General features: G+C 53.0%; 1 protein-coding gene across 1 annotated transcript in view; it reads left to right on the top strand.

Annotated features, from left to right (window-relative positions):
• LOC132396470 (receptor-type tyrosine-protein phosphatase T-like) overlaps positions 1–13,800 on the top strand; it is a 123,269-nt gene that overhangs the window by 60,002 nt on the left and 49,467 nt on the right. Inside the window, exon 13 of the mRNA XM_059974012.1 lies at positions 6,959–7,058. Coding sequence (XP_059829995.1) covers positions 6,959–7,058 — 100 coding nt within the window. The remainder of the gene's footprint in view (positions 1–6,958; positions 7,059–13,800) is intronic.

The raw sequence follows: 13,800 nt of genomic DNA, 5'->3' as shown, positions 1-13,800 counted from the left end.
CCTCATATCCTGACATCTCCCCCGTCATATCCTGACATCACCCCCTCATATCCTGACATCACCCCCTCATGTCCTGACATCACCCCCTCATGTCCTGACATCTCCCCCCTCATGTCCTGACATCTCCCCCCTCATATCCTGACATCTCCCCCCTCATATCCTGACATCTCCCCCCTCATATCCTGACATCTCCCCCCTCATGTCCTGACATCTCCCCCTCATGTCCTGACATCTCCCCCCTCATATCCTGACATCACCCCCCTCATATCCTGACATCACCCCCTCATGTCCTGACATCTCCCCCCTCATATCCTGACATCTCCCCCCTCATATCCTGACATCTCCCCCCTCATGTCCTGACATCTCCCCCCTCATATCCTGACATCTCCCCCCTCATATCCTGACATCTCCCCCCTCATATCCTGACATCACCCCCTCATATCCTGACATCACCCCCCTCATGTCCTGACATCTCCCCCTCATGTCCTGACATCTCCCCCCTCATATCCTGACATCTCCCCCTCATATCCTGACATCACACCCCTCATATCCTGACATCTCCCCCCTCATATCCTGTCATCTCCCCCCTCATGTCCTGACATCTCCCCCGTCATGTCCTGACATCACCCCCTCATATCCTGACATCTCCCCCTCATATCCTGACATCACCCCCCTCATATCCTGACATCTCCCCCCTCATATCCTGACATCTCCCCCCTCATGTCCTGACATCTCCCCCGTCATGTCCTGACATCTCCCCCCTCATATCCTGACATCTCCCCCTCATGTCCTGACATCTCCCCCCTCATATCCTGACATCTCCCCCCTCATGTCCTGACATCTCCCCCGTCATGTCCTGACATCACCCCCTCATATCCTGACATCTCCCCCCTCATGTCCTGACATCTCCCCCCTCATGTCCTGACATCACCCCCTCATATCCTGACATCTCCCCCCTCATGTCCTGACATCACCCCCTCATATCCTGACATCTCCCCCCTCATGTCCTGACATCACCCCCTCATATCCTGACATCTCCCCCGTCATGTCCTGACATCACCCCCTCATATCCTGACATCTCCCCCCTCATATCCTGACATCTCCCCCCTCATGTCCTGACATCTCCCCCCTCATGTCCTGACATCTCCCCCCTCATGTCCTGACATCACCCCCTCATATCCTGACATCTCCCCCCTCATGTCCTGACATCACCCCCTCATATCCTGACATCTCCCCCTCATGTCCTGACATCTCCCCCTCATATCCTGACATCTCCCCCTCATATCCTGACATCACCCCCTCATATCCTGACATCTCCCCCCTCATGTCCTGACATCTCCCCCTCATATCCTGACATCTCCCCCCTCATATCTTGACATCTCCCCCTCATATCCTGACATCACCCCCTCATATCCTGACATCTCCCCCTCATGTCCTGACATCACCCCCGTCATGTCCTGACATCTCCCCCCTCATATCCTGACATCTCCCCCTCATATCCTGACATCTCCCCCCTCATATCCTGACATCTCCCCCTCATATCCTGACATCTCCCCCTCATATCCTGACATCACCCCGTCATATCCTGACATCTCCCCCCTCGTCCTGACATCTCCCCCCTCATGTCCTGACATCTACCCCTCATGTCCTGACATCTCCCCCTCATATCCTGACATCTCCCCCCTCATATCCTGACATCACCCCCTCATATCCTGACATCACCCCCTCATATCCTGACATCACCCCCTCATATCCTGACATCTCCCCCCTCATGTCCTGACATCACCCCCTCATGTCCTGACATCACCCCCTCATATCCTGACATCTCCCCCCTCATATCCTGACATCACCCCCTCATGTCCTGACATCTCCCCCCGTCATATCCTGACATCTCCCCCGTCATATCCTGACATCTCCCCCTCATATCCTGACATCACCCCCTCATGTCCTGACATCTCCCCCCTCATATCCTAACATCTCCCCCGTCATATCCTGACATCTCCCCCCTCATGTCCTGACATCACCCCCTCATATCCTGACATCACCCACTCATATCCTGACATCACCCCCTCATATCCTGACATCACCCCCTCATATCCTGACATCACCCCCTCATATCCTGACATCTCCCCCGTCATATCCTGACATCACCCCCTCATGTCCTGACATCTCCCCCCTCATATCCTGACATCACCCCCTCATGTCCTGACATCTCCCCCTCATGTCCTGACATCACCCCCTCATGTCCTGACATCTCCCCCTCATATCCGGACATCACCCCCTCATATCCTGACATCTCCCCCCGTCATATCCTGACATCACCCCCTCATATCCTGACATCTCCCCCTCATATCCTGACATCTCCCCCGTCATATCCTGACATCTCCCCCCTCATATCCTGACATCTCCCCCCTCATATCCTGACATCACCCCCTCATATCCTGACATCACCCCCTCATATCCTGACATCTCCCCCCTCATATCCTGACATCTCCCCCCTCATATCCTGACATCTCCCCCCTCATATCCTGACATCTCCCCCTCATGTCCTGACATCACCCCCCTCATGTCCTGACATCACCCCCTCATATCCTGACATCACCCCCTCATATCCTGACATCTCCCCCCTCATATCCTGACATCTCCCCCTCATATCCTGACATCTCCCCCTCATATCCTGACATCACCCCCTCATGTCCTGACATCACCCCCTCATATCCTGACATCACCCCCTCATGTCCTGACATCTCCCCCCTCATATCCTGACATCTCCCCCCTCATATCCTGACATCTCCCCCGTCATATCCTGACATCACCCCCCTCATATCCTGACATCACCCCCTCATATCCTGACATCTCCCCCGTCATATCCTGACATCACCCCCTCATGTCCTGACATCTCCCCCCTCATATCCTGACATCACCCCCTCATGTCCTGACATCACCCCCTCATATCCTGACATCTCCCCCCTCATGTCCTGACATCTCCCCCTCATGTCCTGACATCACCCCCTCATATCCTGACATCTCCCCCTCATGTCCTGACATCACCCCCTCATGTCCTGACATCTCCCCCCTCATATCCTGACATCTCCCCCTCATGTCCTGACATCACCCCCTCATATCCTGACATCTCCCCCGTCATATCCTGACATCACCCCCTCATGTCCTGACATCTCCCCCTCATATCCTGACATCTCCCCCCTCATGTCCTGACATCTCCCCCTCATGTCCTGACATCTCCCCCTCATGTCCTGACATCTCCCCCCTCATATCCTGTCATCTCCCCCTCATGTCCTGACATCTCCCCCCTCATGTCCTGACATCTCCCCCCTCATGTCCTGACATCTCCCCCCTCATGTCCTGACATCTCCCCCCTCATATCCTGACATCTCCCCCCTCATGTCCTGACATCTCCCCCTCATGTCCTGACATCTCCCCCCTCATATCCTGACATCTCCCCCTCATGTCCTGACATCTCCCCCCTCATATCCTGACATCTCCCCCCTCATGTCCTGACATCTCCCCCGTCATGTCCTGACATCACCCCCTCATATCCTGACATCTCCCCCCTCATGTCCTGACATCTCCCCCCTCATGTCCTGACATCACCCCCTCATATCCTGACATCTCCCCCCTCATGTCCTGACATCACCCCCTCATATCCTGACATCTCCCCCCTCATGTCCTGACATCACCCCCTCATATCCTGACATCTCCCCCGTCATGTCCTGACATCACCCCCTCATATCCTGACATCTCCCCCCTCATATCCTGACATCTCCCCCCTCATGTCCTGACATCTCCCCCCTCATGTCCTGACATCTCCCCCCTCATGTCCTGACATCACCCCCTCATATCCTGACATCTCCCCCCTCATGTCCTGACATCACCCCCTCATATCCTGACATCTCCCCCTCATGTCCTGACATCTCCCCCTCATATCCTGACATCTCCCCCTCATATCCTGACATCACCCCCTCATATCCTGACATCTCCCCCCTCATGTCCTGACATCTCCCCCTCATATCCTGACATCTCCCCCCTCATATCTTGACATCTCCCCCTCATATCCTGACATCACCCCCTCATATCCTGACATCTCCCCCTCATGTCCTGACATCACCCCCGTCATGTCCTGACATCTCCCCCCTCATATCCTGACATCTCCCCCTCATATCCTGACATCTCCCCCCTCATATCCTGACATCTCCCCCTCATATCCTGACATCTCCCCCTCATATCCTGACATCACCCCGTCATATCCTGACATCTCCCCCCTCGTCCTGACATCTCCCCCCTCATGTCCTGACATCTACCCCTCATGTCCTGACATCTCCCCCTCATATCCTGACATCTCCCCCCTCATATCCTGACATCACCCCCTCATATCCTGACATCACCCCCTCATATCCTGACATCACCCCCTCATATCCTGACATCTCCCCCCTCATGTCCTGACATCACCCCCTCATGTCCTGACATCACCCCCTCATATCCTGACATCTCCCCCCTCATATCCTGACATCACCCCCTCATGTCCTGACATCTCCCCCCGTCATATCCTGACATCTCCCCCGTCATATCCTGACATCTCCCCCTCATATCCTGACATCACCCCCTCATGTCCTGACATCTCCCCCCTCATATCCTAACATCTCCCCCGTCATATCCTGACATCTCCCCCCTCATGTCCTGACATCACCCCCTCATATCCTGACATCACCCACTCATATCCTGACATCACCCCCTCATATCCTGACATCACCCCCTCATATCCTGACATCACCCCCTCATATCCTGACATCTCCCCCGTCATATCCTGACATCACCCCCTCATGTCCTGACATCTCCCCCCTCATATCCTGACATCACCCCCTCATGTCCTGACATCTCCCCCTCATGTCCTGACATCACCCCCTCATGTCCTGACATCTCCCCCTCATATCCTGACATCACCCCCTCATATCCTGACATCTCCCCCCGTCATATCCTGACATCACCCCCTCATATCCTGACATCTCCCCCTCATATCCTGACATCTCCCCCGTCATATCCTGACATCTCCCCCCTCATATCCTGACATCTCCCCCCTCATATCCTGACATCACCCCCTCATATCCTGACATCACCCCCTCATATCCTGACATCTCCCCCCTCATATCCTGACATCTCCCCCCTCATATCCTGACATCTCCCCCCTCATATCCTGACATCTCCCCCTCATGTCCTGACATCACCCCCCTCATGTCCTGACATCACCCCCTCATATCCTGACATCACCCCCTCATATCCTGACATCTCCCCCCTCATATCCTGACATCTCCCCCTCATATCCTGACATCTCCCCCTCATATCCTGACATCACCCCCTCATGTCCTGACATCACCCCCTCATATCCTGACATCACCCCCTCATGTCCTGACATCTCCCCCCTCATATCCTGACATCTCCCCCCTCATATCCTGACATCTCCCCCGTCATATCCTGACATCACCCCCCTCATATCCTGACATCACCCCCTCATATCCTGACATCTCCCCCGTCATATCCTGACATCACCCCCTCATGTCCTGACATCTCCCCCCTCATATCCTGACATCACCCCCTCATGTCCTGACATCACCCCCTCATATCCTGACATCTCCCCCCTCATGTCCTGACATCTCCCCCTCATGTCCTGACATCACCCCCTCATATCCTGACATCTCCCCCTCATGTCCTGACATCACCCCCTCATGTCCTGACATCTCCCCCCTCATATCCTGACATCTCCCCCTCATGTCCTGACATCACCCCCTCATATCCTGACATCTCCCCCGTCATATCCTGACATCACCCCCTCATGTCCTGACATCTCCCCCTCATATCCTGACATCTCCCCCCTCATGTCCTGACATCTCCCCCTCATGTCCTGACATCTCCCCCTCATGTCCTGACATCTCCCCCCTCATATCCTGTCATCTCCCCCTCATGTCCTGACATCTCCCCCCTCATGTCCTGACATCTCCCCCCTCATGTCCTGACATCTCCCCCCTCATGTCCTGACATCTCCCCCCTCATATCCTGACATCTCCCCCCTCATGTCCTGACATCTCCCCCTCATGTCCTGACATCTCCCCCCTCATATCCTGACATCTCCCCCCTCATGTCCTGACATCTCCCCGTCATATCCTGACATCACCCCCTCATATCCTGACACCTTCCCCCTCATGTCCTGACATCTCCCCCCTCATATCCTGACATCACCCCCTCATATCCTGACATCACCCCCTCATATCTTGACATCTCCCCCCTCATATCCTGACATCTCCCCCCTCATATCCTGACATCTCCCCCCTCATATCCTGACATCTCCCCCCTCATATCCTGACATCTCCCCCCTCATATCCTGACATCTCCCCCGTCATATCCTGACATCACCCCCTCATGTCCTGACATCACCCCCTCATATCCTGACATCACCCCCGTCATATCCTGACATCACCCCCGTCATATCCTGACATCTCCCCCTCATATCCTGACATCTCCCCCTCATGTCCTGACATCTCCCCCTCATGTCCTGACATCTCCCCCCTCATGTCCTGACATCACCCCCTCATATCCTGACATCACCCCCTCATGTCCTGACATCTCCCCCTCATATCCTGACATCACCCCCTCATGTCCTGACATCACCCCCATCATGTCCTGACATCACCCCCTCATGTCCTGACATCACCCCCTCATGTCCTGACATCACCCCCGTCATATCGCTGCTCCTCTACCGACCCATCGCTTCACTATCTCTGCATTTGTTCTGTCACAAGGCGAGGTGGGGACAGGGGCATGGAAAGGGAGAGCGTAGGGGGGGAAGAGATTGTGAGTGGAGGAGGGAATGGGGGAGTTGTGATGCAGACTCGTTGCTGTGTCAGGCTAGTGAGTCGGCTGCCTCATTCACCTTCTCCCTTGCCCACAGACGCTGCAGACCTACTCTCAGCTCTTCGGCTCACATCGACACACCGAGGCCCTGCAGCTGTATAACGTCACCAAGAACAGGAGCTCCCAAATCCTGCCAGGTAACAGATCAGCCTCCGAACCGTCCGGCTTACAGTCCCTCCCTCATTATCACCTCCACCCCCCTTTCACTATCAGTACACCTAGGGATCACAGTCTCAGATGAGAAATACCTTCACTGGAGGGTGTGGAGCCATTAGGCTCTCTGTCCCCATGACTAGTTTCCACCTCTCTCCCTGTCTTTCCTCTCAGTAGGACTGGGGTTCACAGTCTCAGATGAGAAACACCTCACTGGAGGCTGTTGGACCTTTTGAATTACCATGGACGTTCCGTGAAAGCAGAGATCCCCACAGCAGTAGTTTACCAGACCGTGGTTTTATATTATTGAGGGGCTTGGGTAGGGAAACGAGAAACTTCACTTTCCTTCCCTCCCTCCCTCGTTCCGAGTGTGCTTATCCAGATACCACTGTGTGTTGTCTGAGTCTCGGGTTCCCCTCCACTCCTTCGGCCAGTGCGGTTCAGAATTCCTTGGAGTGAAAAGATTCTTATTGTACATTTATTAAATCTCATGCCCTTCACCCTAAACCTGACAAAGTTTGCAATTGGAACAAATAAAATCCATGTTATTACAAAGTGACCAGTAGATTTTGCCAATTTGCTCAAGAACTATATGGTTGAAAAAAGGCATCTTAAATTTCAAAAATGACTTTGATAAAAATACATACAAAGGAAGAAAGCAAAACAAAAAATATCTTTGCATTCACAGTTGGTATATTCAGTTGTGTAAACTTTAAAGAAAAAAATACAGATGTGGCAGCATTGCCCCTCCTGTGGCTCCCTTTTATTGTCTGAAGAGCTTCCCCACCTAACTCTGCCCCTCGTCACGGAGCCCAGAAACTGGTCTTCCCTCACAGAGCCTTTCAATTGGCTACACCGAGCATGTCCTCCTCCAGCCTGGACTGCCAGTTGGCAGCGTTCCCTTACAGATATCTCCCTGTGCGAGGAGAACAATGAGTTTCAGCAAGACCGAACAGGGTGCGTCACGACCAGTACTACTTGGGCTGTCCCATTGTGTGACCCTGGGAACAGGCCTTCGATCAGAGTCCTCTGTTACACAGGTGCCGAGAGTAAACTGGAACACAGAGCCCTTCATGTGTCTCCCCATTCTCTTGGCAAGTCTGCACTCTGCAAAGAGATGGGTGACAATTTTCCCCCACCACGTCCATCCTGCAGGCAGCATACATGGGCATAATGTGGTGACTGCAGAGAAAGGCTCTGACTGAGAGTTCATTTCACAGCCAGTCATATAAAGACTTGGTGCACGTCGGGTGATGAGGCATTCTCCCAGATAGTTTGAACCATTTGCTAGTGGAACAAATTCACAGAATCCATGGTCCCTCAGTGTCTGCCCCACTTACTGTGCTGGTACTGATTCTGGACTTGTGGTCGAAGGTGTTTACTTGGAAGAAGACAGATAGTGTGGCAGCACCCAGCTGAGTGTGGGATTGCATGATAGTGGGACCAGGCTTGTCGTTTACAGCACCGGGGCCCTCGGTACACGGAGCCCACGCACTTTGTTTCCACACAGATTGATACAGCCACATGAATGTGGTCATCAAGGTGAGAGAAACGATGGGTGCACTTTTCTCCTCATTCTCAGGGGATTTATGCGTCATGACCTGACGGAACCCTCTATCTTGGATCCCCAGGTGATTGCTGAGGCATAGGATTGAGGAACAGGCTACACCTGTGCCAGGTATAGCAGCCCCAAGAGCACATTGCACTGGTGACCAGCTCCTTAGCAGTTATTGATAGAGAACAAACTTCCACAGAACCAGTTTTTCTTTAACCTAGCCTGTACACCTCTTGCTACACCACTCAGTTCCGCTGAATCAGATCCCTAGCACCTTCAGGTAACAGACCCATGATGGACTGGCCAGTTTGGCCTTGCTGTTCCTGGGATCACACACTAAATGCTGGAGGAACTCAGCAGGCCAGAGAGATCTATGGGAAGGAGTACAGTTGACGTTTCAGACCAAGACCCTTCAGCAGGACTGGGATAAAAAAAAAATGAGGTCAGAGTATGAAAGTGGGGGGACAGGAAGGAGAAACACAAGGTGACAGGTGAAACCCGGATGTGGGGGGGAAAGGGTGAAGTAAGGAGCTGGGAAGTTGATTGGTGAAAGAGATACAGGGCTGAAGAAAGGGGAATCTGATAGGAGAGAACAGAAAGCCATGGAAGAAAGAAAAGGGGGAGGAGCACCAGAGGGAGGCGATGGGCAGGCCAGAAGATAAGGTGAGAGGGGTAAATAGGACTGGGAAATGATGAGGGGAGGCATTACCAGAAGTTCAAGAAATCAATGTTCATGCCATTGGGTTGGAGACTATCCAGACAGAATACGAGAATACATTCCTCCAACCGGAATGTGTGGCCTCATCGCGATCGTACAGGAGGCCATGGATTGACATATTAAGATGGGAAGCAAAATTAAAATTGGAATGGGTGGCCACTGGGAGTTCCTGCTTCTTCTGGCAGAAGGAGTGTAAATGCTCAGTGAAGTGGTCTCCCAATCTACATCGAGTCTCATCGATATACAAGAGGCCACACCGGGAGCACCAAACACAGTGTACAACCCCATCAGACTCACAGGCAAAGTGTCGCCTGATTGGTGGTGAGGGAGGAGGTGCAGGGGCAGGTGTAGCACTTGTTCTGCTTGCAACAATAAGTGGAAGTATTACTCCTTTTCTCCAGTCCTGCTGAAGGCTCTCGACACAAAACATTGACTGTACCTTTTAACTGATTAACTGATCAATCTGCTAGCTGACTGTAGATCTGAGCAGATAGCGACATCATCCATGGTCAAAGAGAATTTGACTTGTGTGACTCCATTGCATTGCTGCTCGTGAACCTGGTGGTGTAGGACCCCCACTACCAGAGGGTCTAACAGTTCACTGTGCCCAACTTTACATGGCCAGGATTACGTTCTTCTGCCTACTGTACCAACTCATTACTAAAGAGCTGAAGCCTCGTCACTCCTGACACTATCAATGTCCAAGTCATCTATGAAACTGCTCAAGGTTCAAATCACACCTGCACCATTACCCTCCGTTGATCCAGTGTGCCAAGTTGCCCTGGATCAATAGAGGGCTTTAAACTGTAGACCAAACTCCCACCCTGCTACTGGGGATCCAAAATAGAGCAAATCTGATGGGCCACAATGCACGGAGAATGGGGACTGAAGTGTGCCCAATGTTGCTGTCACCTTGATGACCACGTCGTGACCGGCTGTTTCAATCCGTGTGTGCAACCAAAGTATGTAGACACTATGTATCAGAGGCTCTATATGTCCTTGTCAAAGATTATTCATCGACCATCAGTCAACTTTTAAAAACACTCAACCTACTTGATCTCTGTGCCCATCCCCTCCCCAACACCAGTACCTAAGAGATCACGGTAACCTGCCTCAATGACTATCACCCATTAACACTTACATCCACTGTGGTGAAGTGTCCTGCGTGGGAGGTGACTTGGATCTGCTCCAGCTTGCCTACCTGCACAATGTGTCCGCAGCAGATGCCAGTTTCTTTGGCTTTTCACGCAACCCTGGAACACCTGGACAGCAAAGATGCATACTTCATCGATTACAGCCCAGCATTTTATACCATCATCCCCATAAAACTAATCAATAGGCCTCAGTACCTCCTTATACAACCGCATCCCTGATTTCCTCACTTGCAGACCCCAGTTTATTCAGATTGGAAATGGCAATTCCTCCGTGCCGTCCATTAGCACAGGGGCACCCAGGGCTGCGTGCTTAGCCCACTGCTCTACCCGCTTAATATGTATGACTGTGTGGCTAAGCATAGTTTGCTGCTGACACCACTGCTGTTGGCTAAATCAAAGTTGGTGGCGTATTAGACTGAAAATCTGGCTGAGTGGTGTCACAGCAACAATGTGAGCAAGACCAAGGAGCTGATTAGTGACTTCCGAGGACCAAACTGGAGGGTCATGAACCAGCCTCCACCAGGGAATCAGAGGTGGAGAAAGTCAGCAACTTTAAATTCCTTGATGTTATCATTTCGGAGAACCTGTCCTGGACACAGTACATGTGCAATTACAAAGAAAGCATGGCATCGCCTCTACTTCCTTGGAAATTTACAGAGACATCTGTAATCTGACATCTGAAACTTTTACAAACTTCTGTAGATGTGTGGTGGAGATATTGACTGGCTGCATCACAGCCTGGTATGGAAATGCCAATGCCCTCAAACAGAAAATCCTACAAAAAAATACAGCTATGAGTCGCTTAATATCCACGATACGTTCTGTGAAATCGGACGTCACGTGGTTTGGGCGTCGTGGGAAATCGGACATCGCGAGGTTTGGACGTCGTGGGAAATCGGACATCGCGAGGTTTGGACGTCGTGGGAAATCGGACATCGCGAGGTTTGGACGTCGTGAGAAATCGGACGTCGCGTGGTTTAGACGTCGTGAGAAATCGGACGTCGTGTGGTTTGGACATTGTGGGAAATCAGACGTCGCGTGGTTTGGACTGTATGGGAAATCGGACGTCGTGTGGTTTGGACTGTATGGGAAATCGGACGTCGTGTGGTTTGGACGTCGTGGGAAATCGGACATCGCGTGGTTTGGACTGTGTGGGAAATCGGACGTCGCGTGGTTTGGGCTTTGTGGGAAATCGGACGTCGCGTGGTTTGGGTTGTGTGGGAAATCGGACGTCACGTAGTTTGGGCTGTGTGGGAAATCAGACGTCGCGAGGTTTGGACGTTGTGGGAAATCGGACGTTACGTGATTTGTTGTCGTGGGAAATTGGACATCGTGAGGTTTGGACTGTGAGGGAAATCGGACGTCGCGTGGTTTGGGCTGTGTGGGAAATCGGACGTCGCGTGATTTTTACGTCTTGGGAAATTGGACGTCGCGTGGTTTGGACGTCGTGGGAAATCGGACGTCGCGTGGTTTGGACTGTGTGGGAAATCGGACGTCGCGTGATTTGGACGTCGTGGGAAATCGGACATCGCGTGGTTTGGACTGTGTGGGAAATCGGACGTCGCGTGATTTGGACATCGTGGGAAATTGGACGTCGTGGGAAATCAGACGTCGCGTGGTTTGGACTGAGTGGGAAATCGGACGTCGCGTGGTTTGGACTGTATGGGAAATCGGATGTCGCGTGGTTTGGGCTGTATGGGAAATCGGACGTCGCATGGTTTGGACTGTGTGGGAAATCGGACGTCGCGTGGTTTGGACTGTGTGGGAAATCGGACGTCGCGTGGTTTGGGCTGTGTGGGAAATCGGACGTCGCGTGACTTGGACGTCGTGGGAAATCGGACGTCGCGTGGTTTGGACGTCGTGGGAAATCGGACGTCGCGTGGTTTGGACTGTGTGGGAAATCGGATGTCGCGTGGTTTGGGCTGTGTGGGAAATCGGACATCGCGTGGTTTGGACTGTGTGGGAAATCAGACGTCGCGTGGTTTGGACTGTGTGGGAAATCGGACGTCGCGTGACTTGGACGTCGTGGGAAATCGGACGTCGCGTGGTTTGGACTGAGTGGGAAATCGGACGTCGCGTGGTTTGGACTGTGTGGGAAATCGGACGTCGCGTGGTTTGGACTGAGTGGGAAATCGGACGTCGCGTGGTTTGGACTGAGTGGGAAATCGGACGTCGCGTGGTTTGGACTGTGTGGGAAATCGGACGTCGCGTGGTTTGGGCTGTATGGGAAATCAGAAGTCACGTGGTTTGGGCTGTGTGGGAAATCGGACGTCGCGTGGTTTGGACTGTATGGGAAATCAGAAGTCACGTGGTTTGAGCTGTGTGGGAAATCGGACGTCGCGTGACTTGGACGTCGTGGGAAATCGGACGTCGCGTGGTTTGGACTGAGTGGGAAATCGGACGTCACGTGGTTTGGACTGTGTGGGAAATCGGACATCGCGTGGTTTGGACGTCGTGGGAAATCGGACGTCGCGTGGTTTGGACTGTGTGGGAAATCGGACGTCGCGTGATTTGGGTGTTGTGGGAAATCAGAAGTCACGTGGTTTGGGCTGTATGGGAAATCGGACGTCGCGTGACTTGGACGTCATGGGAAATCGGACGTCGCGTGATTTGGACTGAGTGGGAAATCGGACGTCGCGTGGTTTGGACTGTGTGGGAAATCGGACGTCGCGTGATTTGGACGTCGTGGGAAATCGGACGTCGCGTGGTTTGGACTGTGTGGGAAATCGGACGTCGCGTGATTTGGACGTCGTGGGAAATCGGGCGTCGCGTGGTTTGGACTGTGTGGGAAATCGGACGTCGCGTGGTTTGGACGTCGTGGGAAATCGAACGTCGCGTGGTTTGGACTGTGTGGGAAATCGGACGTCGCGTGATTTGGAAGTTGTGGGAAATCGGACGTCGCGTGGTTTGGACTGTGTGGGAAATCGGACGTTGCGTGATTTGGACGTCGTGGGAAATCGGACGTCGCGTGATTTGGAAGTTGTGGGAAATCGGACGTCGCGTGGTTTGGGCTGTATGGGAAATCGGATGTCATGTGGTTTGGGCTGTATGGGAAATCGGACGTCGCGTGGTTTGGACGTCGTGGGAAATCGGACGTCACGTGATTTGGACGTCGTGGGAAATCGGACGTCACGTGGTTTGGACGTCGTGGGAAATCGAACGTTGCGTGGTTTGGACTGTATGAGAAATCGGACATCGCGTGGTTTGGGTGTTGTGGGAAATCGGACGTCGCGTGGTTTGGGCTGTATGGGAAATCGGATGTCATGTGGTTTGGGCTGTATGGGAAATCGGACGTCGCG

Source organism: Hypanus sabinus, chromosome 7, assembly GCF_030144855.1.
Source record: "Hypanus sabinus isolate sHypSab1 chromosome 7, sHypSab1.hap1, whole genome shotgun sequence".
Classification (NCBI taxonomy): Eukaryota; Metazoa; Chordata; class Chondrichthyes; order Myliobatiformes; family Dasyatidae; genus Hypanus; species Hypanus sabinus.
This window is presented reverse-complemented; position numbering and strand designations above follow the sequence as displayed.